This window comes from Lotus japonicus, chromosome 5 (assembly GCF_012489685.1).
Source record: "Lotus japonicus ecotype B-129 chromosome 5, LjGifu_v1.2".
In the NCBI taxonomy this organism is placed as follows: Eukaryota; Viridiplantae; Streptophyta; class Magnoliopsida; order Fabales; family Fabaceae; genus Lotus; species Lotus japonicus.
In genome coordinates, this window is record NC_080045.1 from 53,466,289 (window position 1) to 53,486,728 (window position 20,440).

Genomic DNA, 20,440 nt, shown 5'->3' on the forward strand with positions numbered 1-20,440 from the left:
ATCACGAGAAAACGCAAACTTAGAGAGAATACACACAAAACGCGAAAACTCGGGATATCTCGTCTTAAATAGAAAGCGACAGCACAAAAAGAACGGGGCCCGCATGGACGTGTATGTCGCATATTCACTAGATTTGAGTTTCTAGTTTCGAATCCGAAACACTCTTCCAGTGCTCTTATCACTCACGAAATGATAGCTTCTCATTATAAGTCAACGTACTTATGATATAAGCAAGTTTGCTTATTATGTCTGATGGATCAGTAGAAAAAGAACTACGACCCCTGAACAAACGCATCGAAGATAGCGAGCACTTTCTCTCTCCTCTTCTTATCCATCCGCAGTCTTTCAAACCCTAGAAATTCTCCACCTCCGAGCTGAATTTCATGTGATTTTCGTGGAGTTTAAGGATTTTTGAGCTGGATTTGGAACTGAGAGGGAGTTTGTGTTTTTTTTCTGGTTTGATTTGACGGTGGTTGGTGGAATTGGAGGTGCTCTGTGCTGTTGTTGAGGTGGTTTTTGAAGATCGGGGTTCAGAGATCGAAATTGAACGGTGGTGTGGTTTCAGATTTGAGGGATGACTTCTTTGAGCAGGGAATTGGTGTTTCTCATACTCCAGTTTCTGGATGAGGAGAAGTTCAAAGAGTCTGTTCACAAGTGAGCCTTCTTTGCCTTCTCTCTATGTTTTTTACTCCATTTATGTTTCAGATGTCTGATACTTTTGGTGTGTGGTTGGAGTTGGTGTTGGAAATTAGATTAAAAGTGAAAATTGTTTGGAAATGAGCTGAATTTAAGAGAATTGAGGGACTGAATGTTTTCAATTTGCTGTCTTGATGTTGTTTTTTTTTTTTTTTTTGTGATTTACTATTTGAATGTGAACAGTTGAATTATGATGTTTCATTGCAGTGTGTTGTATACTGATAACTGATTTGTATATTGAGGGTTGAATTTTATATGGCCCTGTTTGGATAGGGACTAAGAACACTTACCGGCGCTTATCTATTAGAATAATCATTGGATAAGCTCCAACAAGTGCTCTTTAATTCGCATTCAAACAGGTTCTATATGATGAATCGATCTCCCTGCCAATTGGGCAGGGGTATTACAATGTATATTGTTCTTTCTTCGTTGCAGTTGCTGTGCTTGGGAAAACATTTAACTATATTAGTATATGAAAGTTTAAGCATTTTGTCCAAAAATTATAAGGGTTTGTCTGATGCATGGCCACATCGAGGTATAGCACAGGAAGAACAAAGTAGTATAAGTAGCCAAACTACCACACAACTTTTAGTTCTATGTGCTGTTTGATGGTTGATACTTGATACACAACATCAGTAGATTTGAAGGAGAGAAGGGAGAGGAAGGAAGGAGGAGGAGGGTTGAGGGAGAGAAGGAGATTTAGAGAAGAGAGCTATCAAGAGGAGAAATAAAAGGTGAGGTATTTTTTACTTTTGAATGATGTGTGTGGGAAAAGGAAATTATCCGTTGGTTGATTGAGTAGTAAATTTTAAGACTTTCGTTGTGTTCTTCATCTTTTTTTTGTCCTGCCCCTAAGATATATAATGCCGTTGCTTGGGAATTTGAATTGAGATGATAAAAGTATATATTGACTGCTCTTTCTCTTCCTCCTGCTAATATTTCCTGATTTTTGCAGTTTTATGTTGTAAGATTTTTCACTGTCATTTGGCATCAACTTGACTGTTAGATTCACCTTCTTAACTCATGCAGACTTGAGAAAGAATCAGGGTTCTTTTTCAATATGAAGTACTTTGAGGAAAAGGTGCAGGCTGGCGAATGGGAAGAAGTTGAGAAGTACTTAACAGGGTTTACTAAAGTTGACGATAATAGATACTCAATGAAAATATTCTTTGAAATCAGAAAGCAGAAGTATCTGGAAGCACTTGATCGGTATATGGAACTTGTTATCCTTTTTAATATCTTCCTTATTTTATTTGAGCTTGTTTTGAAACTTCACATCTTGTTTGGTCTATGTTTTTTTGTAAAATTATAGGCAAGACAAAGCAAAAGCTGTGGAGATATTAGTTGGTGATTTAAAAGTGTTCTCCACCTTCAATGAGGAACTATACAAAGAAATCACTCAGCTGTTAACACTTACTAATTTCAGGTAATATCTTGAATATATAATCTAATATCAATCAGGGTCTTTTCTTGTCGAGTATGTGTTTGTACATCTCATTCATTCCTTAAATCTCCATGAATCTTGATTCTCAACTCAGACTAGTTAAATGATAAGGATTTAACTTATGTGCACTGCCAATGTATTTCTTTACACAGTAATCTAGTTTTATTTCGCCACATCAGAAAATAAATTGTTATTTTAATTTAAACAAAAAAAGAATGTCACTACTTCTAGAATGTGGTCCTACGGTGCATCAAAATTATACTCAAATGGTAAACATGACAATTGAATATATTGTTTCATGACAGAGAGAATGAGCAGCTGTCTAAATATGGTGATACCAAAACTGCTAGGAGCATTATGTTGATAGAACTAAAAAAGCTCATAGAGGCAAATCCTCTTTTCCGTGATAAGCTTGTCTTCCCTACCCTCAGGTCATCAAGACTGCGAACTTTAATCAATCAAAGGTATATGATTAAGGCGTTTAAGCTTTCTAATCTCTCTGTCTCTCTATTATGCTATTTTTTTATTAATTCTACTTAATTAGTTTGACTCTGTCTTTTTTTACCCATATGGCTCATGGTGCCGATGCAACTGGTAAATGAAAAGTAAATTATTTGGCTTTTGTTTTGTGGACGTGTAAATAACTAGCATATTCAGTATATTTTATGATGTGTTTTTTGTTATCGGTTTAATTGGTCAATAATGAGAATTCTAAATGTTTCAAGCTCCTTTTTTTATTGATTCTTCTAATTTGGACTTTTAGCATGTTATGCCTTGCTTTCTCTATTTTGAATTTTGATCAATTAATCTATTTATGTCACTTGTCAATGCAGTCTGAACTGGCAGCACCAGCTCTGTAAAAACCCGAAGCCAAATCCAGATATAAAGACTTTATTTACAGATCATACTTGTGCACCTCCTAATGGTCCTCTGGCACCAACCCCCATCAACCTTCCGATTGCTGCACTCGCAAAGCCTGCTGCTTATACTTCACTTGGAGCTCACGGTGTATGATATACCTTGCATTTAAAACAAGTGGCTATTACATTTTCAATTTATTCATAATCTAATTGTTACTTTGTTAATTAATTATTTTGTATAGCCCTTCCCTCCTGTTGCTGCAACTGCTAATGCTAATGCTTTGGCTGGTTGGATGGCCAATGCCTCAGCTTCGTCATCTGTCCAAGCAGCTGTTGCCACAGCGTCAACTATTCCAGTGCCACAGAATCAAGGTTAAAATAGCAGTAGCCCTATTATTTTTAAAAACATTAAAATAAAATTCTTACCCGATTTTTTCCAGAATCTCTCTCAAGTCCCATGAAATTTACATGCTATGCACCCTTGTTTCTTATATTCTTTTAGCTTAAGTTCAAGAAAGGTTTGTTATCATTTGTGTCTTTGCAAATGTATTAACTTAGCTAAGTCAGCAGGAGAATATTTTCTTGTTGTAGAATTTACTTATTCAATAATTTCACAAGTGGATGCCATGCCATGGCTTGCTTTTTTAAACAGTGTCTATCTTGAAACGTCCTAAAACACCTCCAGCAACTCCTGGGATGGTTGATTATCAGAATGCTGATCATGAACAGCTAATGAAAAGGCTTCGCCCTAATCATTCTGTAGAGGAGGTAATTTTTTATAAATTTCAGTTCAAGAGAAATACTAGCAATTCACTGTCTAACACGCTTTTTCTAACACTGTTTTAGTTGAAATTCACGTGAGATCCACGACATCATATGGGTCCTACTCCCAATTTGGTCGGACCCACTTGAATTTCAACCAATAAGAAAGAATGTGTTGAAAAAGAGTGTTAGAGATTGTGTACCCATTCTTCTTCTATTTATTTTCTTTGCTTCACATGTTTCACAATACCTGGTATTTTTCTGCTATTTTGACTTCTAATGTTTGGCAACTCATCAGTATGGTTCATTTATAATATCAGATGTCATATCCTGTGGCTCGACAAGCCTCTTGGTCATTGGATGATCTGCCAAGAACGGTGACTATGACTTTGCATCAGGGGTCCTCTGTTACAAGCATGGATTTTCATCCTTCTCACCATACCTTACTTCTTGGTATTGTTTATCATGCTTGTACTATGTGCAATATCTCAGTTGCTAAAATATTGACAAAATAATATAGCTTATTTTTTTCTTCTTCTAATGGTATATATTTCCCTGGAGCAGTTGGTTCTAATAATGGTGAGATTACCCTCTGGGAACTCAGTTTGCGAGAAAGGTTGGTCTCAAAGCCGTTCAAGTTATGGGATGCGTCAGCAAGCATGCTACCATTTCAGGTTTCATACAGTGCAGTATTCTTTTTAATGTTGCAGCACCCTTATTTATCAGTACCAAGAAAACTAGTCCAGCTTAAGCTATCATGGCCACTATATGATATAATGCTTGGCCATTAGTTTTGGTACTTGAAAATTCGGAACTTTTGGAATTTATAATTGAGAACTTTGCAGGCAGCTGCGGTCAAGGATGCACCTATTTCTGTCAGTCGTGTCACGTGGAGCCCTGATGGAAGTTTTGTAGGTATGTGACTTTTTTCTGAAACCATGTTGAAGCTTTCCTGTCAGGTGTATATCTAACTGGTTGCTTTTCTTTAGGTGTTGCTTTTACTAAACATTTGATTCATTTATATGCCTACACTGGATCAAATGACCTAGCCCAGCGCATAGAGGTGATGTACTTCTCATAAAAAATAGATTAAGTTTTTGTTGCAGTTTGATTTACATTTCTTTGTCGATGCAGGTTGATGCCCATATTGGTGGTGTGAATGATTTGGCATTTGCTCATCCAAATAAACAGCTATGTATTGTGACTTGTGGGGACGATAAATTGATAAAGGTGTGTGCCTTATAATTTTGGATCTTGCAAAGGTTATCTAGTTTTCTAAAGAAGAAACTCTTGTAGGTGTGGGATACAAATGGCCGAAGACTATTTACCTTTGAGGGGCATGAGGCGCCTGTATATTCTATTTGTCCTCATCACAAAGAGAGCATTCAGGTAATAAAATAGATATCATTATTGAGGCACCTATAATTTTAATGTTTATTTCGGGATGGTTGCGTGCTATAATTTGATAGATTTTTTGCTCTATGTAATGTACCTGTATGTGTAATTATTTTTTCATTAAACTCATAAATGTGGCTTTTACTTATAGTAGTCTTTGAAAATTACAGCCACCATCCTATTACTCATATATTGGCTCCATAACTGGAGAATAATGTGTTTCTTAACTTCTTGCAAGCTATATATACTAATACACATGTGGAAACTAAAGGTGGCTACTGTAACTTTTCAGTTTATATTTTCAACTGCCGTTGATGGAAAAATAAAGGCTTGGTTGTATGATAACATGGGTTCTAGGGTTGACTATGATGCCCCTGGTCATTGGTGTACTACGATGCTTTACAGTGCTGATGGAAGTAGGTAAGTTGGATTTGTATGAGGGTAATTATTTTGTTGTCAAATTCAATGGATAATTGAGTGTATTTTATTGAACTAACTCATGTCTAACAATTTATTTTCCCCTCCTTTCTCCAGATTGTTTTCTTGTGGGACAAGTAAAGATGGAGAGTCTTTTCTTGTTGAATGGAATGAAAGTGAAGGAGCCATTAAGAGAACATACAATGGATTCAGAAAGAAATCTGCCGGTGTTGTCCAGTTTGACACAACCCAAAATCGCTTCTTGGCTGCAGGCGAAGACGGCCAAGTGAAGTTTTGGGACATGGACAATATAAATCTTCTTGCAAGCACTGATGCAGATGGTGGATTACAGGTCAGTATTATGGTGAACTGTTCTTGTGGAGTATAACTATTCTTTATAAAACATCCTGTGACCTGTATATGATTGTATGAATCTACTCAGGGCCTTCCACGCTTGAGATTCAATAAGGAAGGAAATATTCTTGCTGTTACCACTATGGACAATGGATTCAAGATACTTGCTAATGCTACTGGTCTTAGATCCTTAAGAGCAATTGAAACTCCAGCATTTGAAGCATTGCGGACGCCCATTGAATCTGCTGCAGTCAAGGTAGTTATATAGTACTCTAAACCTTTGCTTGGTTCCTGATGTTTAGAGCAAAATATGTGAACTGTCCACTTTGTTTATGTCATATAGGTATCTGCCTCTTCTGTTAATGTTAGTCCTATCAACTGCAAAGTGGAAAGAAGCTCTCCTGTCAGGCCTTCTCCAATTCTTGTATGAACTTAATCCTGTCCTGTGACCTTAATAATCATCATTATGACTTTTACAGTGATATTGGTAGATGGTTCATTTTACGGCATCTTAATACTTGTTTGTAATTCATGGATTGGTTTTGGATTTTTCGATCCAGAATGGAGTTGATCCCGTGGGTCGAAATGTAGAGAGACCAAGAACCGTGGAAGATGTAACAGATAGGACTAGACAATGGCAACCAACTGAAATTCTGGATACTGTCCAATGTCGGTCAGTTAGCTTGCCTGACAGCATGGAGTCTTTCAGCAAGGTAGATTGACTGATGAACATATGAGATTGTCATTATTCTATTGCAAACTTCATGTGATGTACGCTGATTTAATGCTCTGATCCATATATAGGTCATCCGACTTTTATATACAAATTCTGGTGTTGGTATTTTGGCCCTTGGTTCAAATGGTATCCAGAAGCTTTGGAAATGGGCTCGCAATGAACACAATCCTACTGGGAAGGTAGTGTTAAGCAAATAATTACTTGGCATATTTCCTCCCTTCATTCCTTTTTTATTCTTTATACTTTTTATTAGTTTTTTCCTTTAAATAGAGAACTTAATTCTGAAGTTTATTTCATTACAGGCTACCGCCAGTGTTGTTCCACAACAGTGGCAACCCAACAGTGGTCTTCTTATGACTAATGATATCTCAGGTGTAAACCTTGAAGAAGCGGTCCCTTGCATTGCACTCTCAAAAAATGACTCATATGTCATGTCTGCCTGTGGCGGAAAGGTTTCACTATTTAACATGATGACATTCAAGGTGTGTCTGGATAAACAACCCTGATGTTCCATTTAATTGCTTGGTTAACTGGTTACTTACAGTTCACATTTTTATAGGTAATGACCACATTTATGCAACCACCTCCTGCATCTACCTTTCTAGCTTTCCATCCTCAGGATAACAACATTATTGCCATTGGGATGGAGGATTCAACCATTCACATCTATAATGTCAGAGTGGATGAGGTGATTTTGTCTTTAACTGCTTATTTTTTTCTGTTCAGATCTGCACAATCATCTCTAAATAATCTCACAAAACACAATCCCCCCTGCCTTCCTCCTTTGTGGCTATGTACCAGGTGAAATCAAAATTAAAGGGTCACCAGAAGCGAATAACTGGTTTGGCCTTCTCAACCAATCTTAACATCCTTGTCTCATCTGGTGCTGATGCTCAAGTAAGTCTTTTGACCTTTCTACTTTCTTGCTATATTCAGAGTGGCATGGAAAGCCTTTTATGCCGATTAGTTAGCCCCTAATAATTTGTTTTGGATCTTTTTTGTTGGTTATCCTAGTTTCCATTATTTGTTATTATCATTGTTTTGTTAGATCTGTTTTTCAATTTAAAGGGTGCCAGAAAAAGTCTAGCTTGTGGATTCTGGACTATTATGAAATTAAATAAAAATCTACTTCAGTAGAATTGAGTTACTAGAAGGTGCCAAGTGCCAACACCTGCGGGGTGTTATTCAAAATCATTTTCTCTTTACTTTTGTTTTGCCTAGTTGACTCTAAGCATTTTTTTTGTTCTCTCAGTTTACCTTTTTTATTGTAATGGTTTTGTATCCAGATTGAGTTTAACTAAGTCTTTATTGGATTCTTGTTTTCTGTTTTCCTATATATCTATCCAAGGAGTTCTTTGGTTAGCTGAAAAATGGTTGAAAAGCTTGTACATTATGATTGGATGCACTTTTGTGCAAGTTTGTTCCTGGTTTGCTGCTCTTGATAAATTTGTGGTTATTCACTTATTCTTTTAGAATATTTGTGCTTCTACTAATGCTCTTTTCAATTCAAATGCTTTATTTTTCCAGTAGGAAACATTGCCCATTGTTATGCTCAACACTTTTGCCATTTCTGGTTTTAAGAATTTCTATTATGTTGGCCAGCTTTGCGTGTGGAGCATTGATACATGGGAGAAAAGAAAATCAATTCCATTACAACTACCTGCGGGAAGGTCACCTGTTGGTGATACACGGGTTCAGTTCCATTCGGATCAACTTCGCTTATTGGTGGTCCATGAGACTCAGTTGGCAGTATATGATGCCTTAAAGATGGAACGCATTCGGCAGGTAGGCAGTTTTTTCCAGTAATGATAGAGCTTCTTGTAGCTGACAAAATTGAAATTAAGATATGCTCCTAAATTGTTTTTGCTGCAGTGGGTTCCCCAAGATGCTCTGTCTGCTCCCATATCATGTGCAGTTTATTCTTGCAACAGTCAGTTAATATATGCTACATTTTGCGATGCAAACGTTGGGGTTTTCGATGCTGATACCTTGAGACTAAGATGTCGAATTGCACCATCTGTATGCTTGTCATCTGCTGCTTTAAGCGGGTATGTATCAGCTTAGTAGATTGCAATTAAATTAATCTTTATTGTATTTTAAATTTTGAACATTATATACAATGATGCTTTTTGTGAAATGACTCGGTAAAAAATTATAACTTGATACATGATATTGGTTACTTTATAAATTTCTAGATATTAATATGGTATTCTTAATACTTTCAATTTAAAAGATCATCTGGACTACGTTTTTTTTATGAAAAATTAAGGATTTTACTCCTCTAACCTCACAAAGTAAGCCATCACAATCAACGGTTGAAATTTTGATCTTATACTTGTACAAGAGTGTTCTTTAAGTCTCACAAAGTAAGTCTCAATCAATGGTTGCAATGCTTTACTTTACTCTCTAAAGTAACTCTCTCATGGGCTAAATCTGAAAAACAAATATCCTTCCTCTGATTAGGGTGGGTGGTATTGTTTATCTGCCGCTGCAAAATTTGTGCCGGTGACATTTTGATCCGTGTTTGTGTATTGCAGAAACCAGGCTGTGTATCCTTTTGTGGTTGCGACTCATCCACTAGAACCTAACCAGTTTGCTGTTGGGTTAACTGATGGGTCTGTCAGAGTGATAGAACCTACTGAATCAGAAGGTAAGTGGGGATCTTCTCCACCTGTGGACAATGGAATATTGAATGGTAGGACAGCTTCTTCATCTACAACAAGCAACCACACTGCCGATCAGGCCCAAAGATAAGATTCATTGTAGTATAGTAGCGTAGTTCTTGCCATTTGTAAGTTTATCAGCCTAGGTATTTATATTTTGATTCACCATTTTGTCTCATCAATATCAGGTCAGCTTGGACATAAAATGATAAATTTTTAGATGTACCCTCTTGTATACCTTAATTTATTCTAGTTAAACTTAAATTTTATGTTTATATTTCATTTCATTGGGATGTTATTGTATTTTTTTAAAGAGGATGTTATTGTTTTTTTTTTAAACAGAGGATGTTAATTTTCCTGGCTTTTTCTTAATATATCTTAGAGTACTACACTTCACTTTCACTACCCTAAGCTTTGCCAATATGATGACATTAAACTAAACTCCATTCTTCTTTAAAATTACACTTCACCTCACCTCCTTTCAACTTTAACAATAGAATATCAGAATTTGTCACAAAATCAATTTGCTAAAACTATTCCTTGAATAAGAATTAGTAATAAATTTTGAAGAGATTTTTTCTGTCGCAAGTTTTGTCACTAATTTACATATTTACTACTTCATCGTAAAATAGTCAATATTAGCGACTAATTTTATTTACATCTCTAGAATATGTCGCTATTTGCATGTATTAGTGACAAATTGTAGAGATGAAAAATAACGTGTAGTTAAATTGACGGATTTAAATTGGTGACAATATTTGCGATGGAAAACATCTCTCTATTATATTTGTCACTATTTTCATCTCTCTTTTTGTTCTCTATGCATTCTTCCTATTGCGCCATATTAATCTTGCATGTATCTCTCGTGGTTCATAACCTTCCATTAGGTTTCCCTTGCAATCCATCATGGTGAAAACCCCACCCACCTCGCTCATTTTACATCGTGTTCCATGTTACGTTCACATCTTCCAAACCCTCGCTCTCCTCCATGGCATTGCCTCCAACCCATTTGAAAACTTCGGCCTAGCCTCCTCCTTCACCGCATTCACTTCTCTAACCTTATCTCAATTTTATTTGCAAAACCTTCCATTTTATCCCCGACTATAGGTATCCAAGATTCGAGTATCTTCGAAGGTAGGATCATTTGTATTTGAGTGGTTGCGGCATCGGTTAGATCGATTGTTGTGGAGGTTTCTAGCAAAGTGAGAATGACGACATGTTCTGCTTTTTGTCTTTTCATTTTTTGTTTTTTCTGTTCAAACCCTTATGTGGTTTTTGTTTTCTATTGTTTATCATCTTCATTTTATTTATAAGTTTCTAACGACCTTATGAGTTGCCATCTAAACACCGGTAAGGACAAATCAAGTAATATAATTGAAAGTTGTTAAAGCAGTAAGATTAAAGGATCATTGGATGAATATGGAGAAAGAAGAAGCACAAACACTACTGGTTCCAATATATTACTTATGTTCCTTATTATGTGTCAACTTAGAGAAGAAAAAAAATTCATATATTTATCAACTTGAATTTCTATAGAAAATTACTTGATGTTTTCCAAATAATATCAAGAATAAATTACAAGAGATAATACACACTTTAAATGTAAAATAGAAAAATTACATTTTCTTTATATGTGTATTTATTCTCTTTCTGAACTGTTAATTCGGAATGAATGTAGTAATATTTAAGAAATCACATGCTCAAATAATAGAAATAAATGACAGTCACTCATTGGAACTAAATAATATCAAGTGTAATAGTCTAAGAATTATAATAATGTAATTTGATTTGTTCGCTTAAAAACTTTTATGGAAAATTAAAGAATAATAAATTATTCACACTTCTCTTCCACTCACACAAGAGTGAGATAAGAAGAGAAGAGAGAAAAATTAATGATATGGTATATGATGTGACATGAAATAGAGTGAGAAATAGAAAATAAAATGTATAAAAATTGGATGAAAATTGAAAAGTAAAGAGGATTATCAATGAATAATTACTCAAAATTAAATCTCAATAAACTAGATTGAATTTAGGAATAATCTCATTTGAGAATGGAAGAGAAACGCACCGTCTTCAATCTTTCTTTATTATTATTATTATTATTTAAGAAAAGAAAAAAAAACACGAATAATACTTCTCCATCATCGTTCAAATATGCTTCTACCTCCCTGAGTGAAACGGATTAGGGTTTATCCAATCGATCCCACCACCGTCATCAATGGCGAATCGAACCGATCCAGCGGCGAAGAGCATAAGAGGAACAAACCCTCAAAACCTAGTCGAGAAGATTCTCCGTTCCAAGATCTACCAGCACACCTATTGGAAGGAACAATGCTTCGGCTTAACCGCCGAGACCTTGGTTGACAAGGCCATGGAGCTTGACCATCTCGGCGGCACCTACGGCGGCAACCGGAAACCCACTCCCTTCATGTGCCTCGTCATGAAGATGCTCCAGATTCAACCTGAGAAGGAAATCGTTATCGAGTTCATCAAAAACGAGGATTACAAGTGAGTATTTCATCTTCTTTGCTCTTCAATTCTTTCTAATCGACGAACGAATGGTTTCTGATTGTGTGTTTGGTTTTCAGGTATGTGAGGATTCTTGGTGCTTTTTATCTGCGTCTTACTGGTTCTGATATTGATGTGTACCGTTACCTGGAACCCTTGTATAATGATTATCGGAAACTGCGGCGAAAATCACCGGATGGACGTGAGTTATTTACAATACAATGTCTATTTTCAAATTAGCTTTTGTATTGTGTTTGCAATGTAGTTCTCTGTCGATGGTTTTATGAGGCTTGTTCCACTATCCACCGCTCGAAATAGCGTTTTTGGGGCTTGCCGCTACGCTATGCTATCCGCCATTAACAACCCTAGTTTTGTCTATAGCTTGCTTGTTAAGCTAATTTGTTGCTCTTGATGTTGCAGAGTTTTCGTTGACGCACGTGGATGAGGTCATTGATGAGCTTCTCACGAAAGATTATTCGTGTGATATTGCTATGCCGCGTATCAAGAGAAGGTAGTTGCCTGTGATGATTTTGGTTTGCTTTTGTGTGAACAAATTACTTACATTAGTATGTTTTATGTTTAGTGTTTACTGAAGAAAATAACTTTTTTTTTGTCTTACTAAGTGCATTGGAGGATTCAAAGTTAAAGTAGGCTTAAACTGAGCGTCACCATGTTACTTCTTTTTGTTTTTGGGATGTACTTCTCTTTGTCTGTCGAGGAGCATGTATGGGTTAAATTTGTGATTTTATTAAAACCTTGTCCTGAGTTATCTCCTTTACATTTGAAATTGAGCTTTGAGCAATTTTCCCTGGTTGTTTTACCGTGCTTAAAAAAAAATTAAAAATTGGTCTACTGAGTTGTTTGTTTTGAGTAGTGCTTGGTTTGTTTGTGGACTGTGAAATTGATGCTTTAGAATATAGATTACAAACATGTGGTCTTGTGGTGTGAAGATGTTTAGTTTTCTTCTGTGTTCTGTAGGTGGACTATTGAAGCTCTTGGTACTTTAGAACCTAGGAGAAGTGCACTTGAAGAAGATTTCGAGGAGGAAGAGGAGAAAGAGGATAATGACCAGCCTGTTGATGAGGTTGAAGATAGGGCGTATGAGAAGGTGCTTCCCTTTATTTCCTAATCAAATCTTATTTTTGCGAATGTAGAAAGTGAGTTGTTCTGATATTTTGGTTTAATTATTGAATGATTTACAGGATTATTATCGTGGGCGAAGCCCTGCAAGGGAAAGAGATAGGGATAGAAGACGTGATAGTCATAGACACAGGTACTGTTTTTTCCTTGCTAGTATTTCACAACTTCATATGAATTGATGTAGATGTGAATCTTGTTATTGAAAAAGCTTTTATATTCTTTAGTCTTTACATTTGCGTATTGTTTTTCAATTTTTTTTGCTTGTGGAGGTGTATCTTGGCCCCTGGGTCTAGAATCTCAAATAAATCACAGTTTTCTTATAATTATATGATTTTAGGATAACTCTGAGCTTTCTTATCTGCAGATATGAATGAATTGTATTGGAAGCTGTTTTTGAACTTGCACATAGCCACACACACACACCATATAACTTGTCAAAGTTGTACTTATGTTTCCACTTTGGCATTCAGAGCCACCTGTGGTATAGAACTGCTTCCTATAGTAAAATTTAATGACCCTGCCAGGTTTCTCTGCACTGACAGTGTGCAGCGAGAAGTATGATGGGTCAGACAATTATGTTGAATGGATAAATAGTGCCATGATCAAGGTCTTATGTATTGAAGAGTTGTGTTCATCCTTTTTAATACTCATTGGATCATCATCTTGCCTCTTTTCAATTCTTAATTTTCTTGATCTACTACAACCTGGTTGTTTCAGCAACTGGTTTCCCCAATTTTGATCTGTTTGGTCCCCATATGCTTTGTCTTATTGAAGATATGCGATTATTCTTTCTTCTCTTTTGCATGATAGTTCATGACTTCATGTTCACATCAATATGCGACTGAGCTATTTGAAGCTGAGTTACTTTTGATCTTTTTGTTTGGTAAGTGTTAGCGTTACTACATGTTATTTTAGAACTGCATAGCACGGTATGCACCGGAAGGGTGGTTTAATTGTTGCTTGTACTTGGAGTTTGTATTTATTGGTGGTCTTATTTCCTTGATGCTGTCATGTGCATATAAATTCATAAACAGATAGTTCGTGTAAATTATATTATATGTTGTCCCTCTTATTGACTTTAGAGTGAAGTAACCGTGGCTTTCATTTAGTGTAAAATGGACTTGTTTGTCATCATGGATAAGTTTCGTTTGCTTGTCCTTTTCATTTGTTTTTTTATGTGCTTTTCACAGGGATCGTGACTATGACAAAGATTATGATAGAGATTATGACAGAGGACGTGGCCGAGATAGAGATAGAGACAGGGACAGGGAAAAGGAGAGGGACAGAGACAGGGACAGGGATAGAGACCGATATCGTCTGAGGGAAGAAAAAGATTATGGTCGTGATAGAGAGGGCAGGGAGCGGGAAAGGAGAGACAGGGATCGTGACCGTGGAAGGCGAAGGAGCCGCTCAAGGAGTCGAAGTAGGAGTAGGGATCGCAAGGAACATGATGGTGGAGACTACAGAAAGAGACATGCTCGAAGTAGTGTAAGCCCTAGAAGACAGGGAGACGAGGATGGAGAGCCAAAGAAGAAGAAGGAGAAGAGAGAAAAGAAGGAAAAGAAGGATGATGGGACTGACCACCCAGATCCTGAGATTGCTGAAGCAAACAGGCTACGAGCATCCCTGGGTTTGAAACCACTGAAATGATCTGAATGTGGCTTGAATTTTTTCTTCGGTTTGATACTACTGAAGATCCAAATATTAGGTGGTAAATAGAATGTTACCTTATGGTTTGTGGAAATGATGCTACTCGATTTTCCTGTACTTCCCAGAACGGTAGTTATCAGGTCAAAAGGGAAATGTTGTCACTAACACCAGCTGTTGCTTGGTTTCCAGAACTTTAGTTTGATTACCTTTAATGTGATGAGACCATATCCAGAGCCTATGGTACGAAATAGAACTACAGGTCGGCAGCCTTATATTTGTAGTGTATAATTAGCTGCAAATCAAATTTATGGGTGGAACACTGATTTCATTACTGCTTAATTTGTAGAATGCCCCCCCCCCCCCCCCCCCCAAATTCTAGGTAACTTAAAAAGGATTTTCAGCACGTCTAATTTAGAACATAAAAAATGAAATAATATTTTTGTGAAAAATTTAAACTGCAATAGGATAACTACATGCCTGTCTTTTTTGCATATTTCCGAATGATATTTAAAAATGAAAGGAAAGAACAATTCCAAATGATATTTACAAATGAAACTATGAAAGGAAAAAACAATAGCATATCCAAACCCTAGCATGGAAGGGATTGAGCAAAAATTTGCATGATGCACTTGTTATGGTGCAATCTCTGGTAGGAAAAAGCAGTCTGTATGATAGGCTTGGGTGATTGGAGAACTCAACGGCTTGCATCTCCGTCCCTTGAGAATCCTTTTCTTCCACAGTTCTATGCCCTCATCCTCATCACCATTTCCAACACCTCCTTTTCCAAATCGCTTCATCACTTTCTTTCTCAAGAGAGGCCTTATCATCTTCAACTTGATGCCAACAACCACTATCTTGGAGGGAATCTTGAACAAGCGGCATGAACATGTCTTCCTCCCCACTTGCCTCAACCTAGCAAACATCCTCTTCGATTTCGCCCTCATGAACTTGTCCCATCCTTTCTTCTTTTCTAGAAACCTCAGCAAAGGAAGATTCATGATCACACGTAGCTTATCCTTTCTGTTCCGCTTTGCTCCTTCCCGTGCTCGATCATGCTCCAAAGTCTCAAGAGCAAGAAGCTGAGACAATGCAGCAACAACTGGTTTGTCTCCCAATTCATTGGACGATCTCTTGCTTCCAGGTACACTAGAAAAGACTGAACCAAGTGACTTCCTTGATGCATCTCCATGTTTAGCTTTTATTCTTCTGTTGGTTCTGCCCTTACCAGTCGCGATCGCTTTGTCTTTGAAATGGAATTGAAGCTTTCTGTGCATGTTTGTGACCACCACCAATGACCTTGGAATCTTAATCCTAAACTTTGGATGACCGTAGTACTGCATGCCCTTCATGGCTGCTACTATTGCTAAAGGAGTATGTATGAATTATGATGTTGGAGGCTATACTCTACAATGCAACTACCATTATATATTAGTTCTGTTAATTTGAGGTTGGTGTTTTCTTTGCCATAATAGACGTACGAGGTAGCAGTTAATAAGAGTGGAACAGAATATGGAGTAAGTGGGGACAGTGTTTCTTTCAACGTGTAAAACAGTTATAATTAATCTAATAACCACCATTAATTAACCCACACATATTTTTGGTCAACAAACATACATGGGCTGGGCCAATGCACACATATATGGGCCGGGCTGATGTAGCCCGCTATTGCATAAGCCCACACAAAAAGAAGAAAAAAAAGAGATTTCAACTTTGCACCTTAAAGTCTTAAACCCTCGCAGTTGTTACTGTTTGTGTTTGCAGGAAGGAAACTGGAAATGAATTCCATTGCAGTAAGAGTTGCGAAGCATCTTCGAATCACTTCCAACGTTGGTGTTGGTGTGTATTTTTCTATTCAGTTTTCTTCAGACACTGTGTTTGGTTCAATTAATGTAAGTTTGATGCTTCAGTTGTTGTTGTTATTATTAACTGTGATTTCGTTTTTTGCTGAATTCTTCATCAGCTGGTGGTGGTGTGTGGCGGAGACACGGGCCGGCGGCGTCATGGTACTCAACATTTCTGTCTGAAGGTGAGGGTGATCAGCCTTCGCGTGGTAATGGTGGACTTAACAATGAGGAGTTGGATGAAGAAATTGATGATTTTCTTGGTGGCAAGCCTGAACTTCAGCTGCAAGGTGTCGATCCCAAAAGGGGTTGGGGATTTCGCGGTGTGCACAAGGTAAAAAAATTCATTTCTTATTATCAAAGCTAGTAATTTTACATGCTTGAATGAATACAATTGATTCTGGACAATGGTTGTAGAATAAGAAAGGTTTATGTAAGGAGAAGCCAACTAATGTTAACGCTGAAATGAACTGAGGAGTTTGTTAGTGCTGTTAGAAGGATTTTCAGGCTGTTAGTATTTTTTTATAAGCAAATGTTGTATGTTAGTAATGTTAGTAAATTAGTCCCTCAGGTTCGGACCCTAGACCCTTTCACCCTTTATCCCACCCATGACCCAACCCTTATGTCCCCTTGCTCTTACCACTTGAGCTAACCATCGGGGATTTCAGGCTGTTAGTATGATTAGTTAGAAATCTGTTTGAGTGTAAAAGGGACTGTAGGCTATATTAGAGTAAGTGTCTTTAGATAGTTATTCTCTGATTGTTAGAAGGTACCAAGACCTCTGAAATTGTTCTGGAGAATTTTTACTTCATCTCAGGCTGCGTCCACACTGGAACAGCACCGAGATACTCTTCTCTCAATTTCTGAACTAGTTGTATCACAACCTAAAATGACAACTAATCATATCTTTGCTTTTTGCACCTCACAAATGATTTGACCAACAATAGGAATTTGAATCAGGCAATTATTTGTGGAAAAGTTGGCCAAGCCCCTGTACAAAAGATATTGAGGAATGGGAAGAATGTGACCATCTTTACAGTTGGGACAGGGGGGATGTCTGACCAGAGAATTGTAGGAGCAAGGGATATGCCAAAACCTCCTCAATGGCATCGCATTGCCGTGCATAACGATGTGCTGGGGGCCTATGCAGTGCAACAAATTTGTAAAAAGTAAGGGTTCATACAAGAGGATATTTGTTTTTTGTTGTGAATATTCCAGTCTCATTGCTTGAAGCTTTAATGCAGCTCTTCAGTTTATGTTGAGGGTGACATTGAGACTCGAGTTTATAACGATAGCATTAATGGTGAAGTTAAAAGCATTCCCGAGATATGTGTTCGGCGCGATGGTATGGCATCTTATATTATTCTCTCTTATTCTTTATTAAGTTTCCTGTGAAAGGATAAGAAACATTAACCTGCCCCATATGGATATAGGACCTTATTTAGGTACCTATTGTGTTATATGTATTTAAAATGCCTCTTACTGAGTTAGAAACATCGAGCTCCACATTTTTTTTCCGTGCACAATGGTGGCAATAAGTTTTGAACACATAACCTCAGCAAGCTACCCAAGCTTCCTCACTCATCATGTATTATACATTACGGTGTTTTTCTTGCAGTAGAACTTTTGTTTTGAGAGATCAATTATGTTTTTTTAGCATGGCAAGGAAGATTTTATCTTATTTGAAAGAGGACAGCCAGCAGTGTTTTTCTCATTTTTACTTTCAGGGTTAACATGACATGTTACAGTTCACGTTAGTATGTATCATATTTGGGTTTATAGATTCTGAGCTCACTTATGGAAAGCATTTTAATTTAGCTTGTATTACTTTTTTTCCCTTCTTTCAAACTGATAATTTGTCTTGTTGCTGTGTTATATCTTAAGGGAAAATTCGCCTCATCAAGAGTGGAGAGAGCGCTGATAAAATTTCCTTGGATGAGCTGCGTAAGTTCTTTTGACCACAGTTGCAAATGATGACATGTTATAATAGGGGTTTCCTCAAGCTTTGCTGTATTATATTTTTCTTCTTTGATTTAGAAAACCATTAGGTTTAACGAAAAAGTAAGTAAAAGGACTTTCAACTCAATTCTGAAAAGTTTTCTCACTTACGTGCGTGTTTGGATACCAATTGAGTACAATGTGAACGACTTTCATTCCAATCCATAATTAGAGTATTAGAGTTTCGTTCATTTTTTGTCTCAAAGTGAGTGCTAACATCTGTTTTTACTGATCGGGTATCCAAACATAACCTGTAAAATCACTTTCACTTTCAATCTAAACATGCACAGTTGTGGGACACATAACCACAGTGTTTTTGCCATTGACTGGTATTTTGCCTGACTGTAATGAACTCATGCTTTGCAGGAGAAGGGTTGTTTTAGTAGAAGTCTCCCCATCTAATTGAAGCATCTGCAAATGTAAGAATCAAAGCTTTGTCACGTGTAGCAGCATTTGTAATACTTATGAATGCTTTGTCTTATTATTTTTTCAAATATATCATTTAGCATTCTGAATTTCAGTCTCTGGTATTCATTTTCTTGTATGGAGAGCTGTAGAAGAATGTTTTTTGTCTTAATTACAAATCTTGTAATTAGATATGAGTATGATACTAATCAGTTGATACTTAGAAGTACGTAGTTCTAAATTTGTCTGTCTTTCAGTCTTTCTTCTAAATTTGATGTACAAATGGGTAATTGATTCTGGATAAAATTAGGTTAGGCCAAAATTTAATTAATAGTTAGTATTAAGTTTTTAAAGAATTTGCCACTACAATTTTTACTCGATTATGTTTTGATTGCTATTTTGTACCAAATTTGTGTAAGGGTTCTAATATTGTTGACTATTGGAGTATAAATTTGTGTAAGGGTTCTAATATTGTTGACTATTGGAGTGTAAATTTATGTAAGGGATAAAAAGAATAAAGTGGAATATAATATAATGACATATTTTTTGGTTATAAAATGACTATTCAAAATATTATGAAATCGAATTGAATTAATAAAATATATATTGTCACTGAATAAGCGGTAGGGGTTAGCTCACCAATGAGTTTCTATTCATTCATAAAAGTTGAGAATTAAATTATCAACTACTTGTTTAAGGGATGAAGTGTCGAACTATTATATCAACTGACGGATTTGGATCTCCTCATGTGCCTATCTCTCAACCCTTAATTTGAAATATAATGGACAAAATTATTTCACTTACAATTTTAATTTTCTCTCTACATATATTTATTAATGGTCTAGATTTTATTTAAAATGAATTAAAGGCTGAGATCCTTCACATGATAAAATCATGTGAAATAGTCACACCCGGGATCTAAATCCATCAGCTGATCCAAATCCATCAGCTGACCTAGTTATTTCATTTTATTTATCACCAATATTTGAACATAGCTTTAGAAGTCAATATCTAAGGATAATTAGGATATGGATGAAAACTCAAATTTAAAAAAGATATCAATATTTAAAAAAGTATCACAAACACAGTACCTAAATTTGAAAGTCTTGTTTAAATTTTATTGAGAATGATCAACTTTTTTTTGGTACATCGGAAAATTAAACAGACAAGCAACAAAAACTACAAAGCTAACAAATCTCTAGCCAGAATCGGCTGAAGCTCTTGAGGAGGGCTCTCAAGACAAGTCAGGGGGCAAAGGAGGCTAGCTCCAAGTCCTGCGAGGCAATCAGCTGCTGCATTCGCCTCTCTAGGTGTTGGTGATTTTAGAATCATCAATGTATTTTAGTAGTAATGTGATCTACTATAGGCTGATGCAATTACGCGTTAGGCTCGGAATCGAGTCAGGTTAGTGCGGAGTGCACGCTCGGTGAGCCAACGCATAATTGACCGCGAATACGAACCGGGGTCCAAGGGGCGGAGCCCCTGGCTGGGGTCCCGTTAGAAATTTTTCCCGAACGGGTGTGACCCTAGTTTGAAAAATCGCGACTTATTTTCGAATAGTTGTGATC

General features: G+C 36.7%; 3 protein-coding genes across 3 annotated transcripts; all 3 read left to right on the plus strand.

Moving 5' to 3' along the window:
- Nucleotides 1-272: 272 nt before the first annotated feature.
- On the plus strand, nt 273-9,609 carry LOC130717117 (topless-related protein 3-like). The gene is made up of 25 exons (XM_057567234.1): nt 273-654; nt 1,726-1,905; nt 2,009-2,122; nt 2,446-2,604; nt 2,974-3,148; nt 3,243-3,372; nt 3,653-3,768; nt 4,083-4,215; nt 4,327-4,436; nt 4,608-4,677; nt 4,752-4,825; nt 4,897-4,992; nt 5,059-5,151; nt 5,450-5,577; nt 5,692-5,926; nt 6,017-6,184; nt 6,272-6,352; nt 6,489-6,641; nt 6,733-6,843; nt 6,967-7,146; nt 7,224-7,352; nt 7,466-7,561; nt 8,267-8,449; nt 8,537-8,712; nt 9,202-9,609. Exons 1-25 carry the CDS (start codon nt 575-577, stop codon nt 9,416-9,418), a joined length of 3,387 nt encoding a protein of 1,128 aa, XP_057423217.1. The 5' UTR covers nt 273-574; the 3' UTR covers nt 9,419-9,609.
- A 1,845-nt stretch (nt 9,610-11,454) lies between these two features.
- On the plus strand, nt 11,455-14,967 carry LOC130718571 (pre-mRNA-splicing factor 38). Its single transcript, XM_057569180.1, has 6 exons — nt 11,455-11,838; nt 11,919-12,040; nt 12,259-12,349; nt 12,817-12,946; nt 13,041-13,111; nt 14,169-14,967. The coding sequence occupies exons 1-6, from the start codon at nt 11,549-11,551 to the stop codon at nt 14,626-14,628; spliced, it is 1,164 nt and encodes a 387-aa protein (XP_057425163.1). The 5' UTR covers nt 11,455-11,548; the 3' UTR covers nt 14,629-14,967.
- A 1,386-nt stretch (nt 14,968-16,353) lies between these two features.
- LOC130721413 (single-stranded DNA-binding protein, mitochondrial) lies at nt 16,354-19,123 on the plus strand. Its single transcript, XM_057572216.1, has 6 exons — nt 16,354-16,464; nt 16,589-16,803; nt 17,430-17,638; nt 17,714-17,814; nt 18,354-18,413; nt 18,834-19,123. Exons 1-6 carry the CDS (start codon nt 16,404-16,406, stop codon nt 18,848-18,850), a joined length of 663 nt encoding a protein of 220 aa, XP_057428199.1. The 5' UTR covers nt 16,354-16,403; the 3' UTR covers nt 18,851-19,123.
- Nucleotides 19,124-20,440: the final 1,317 nt, after the last annotated feature.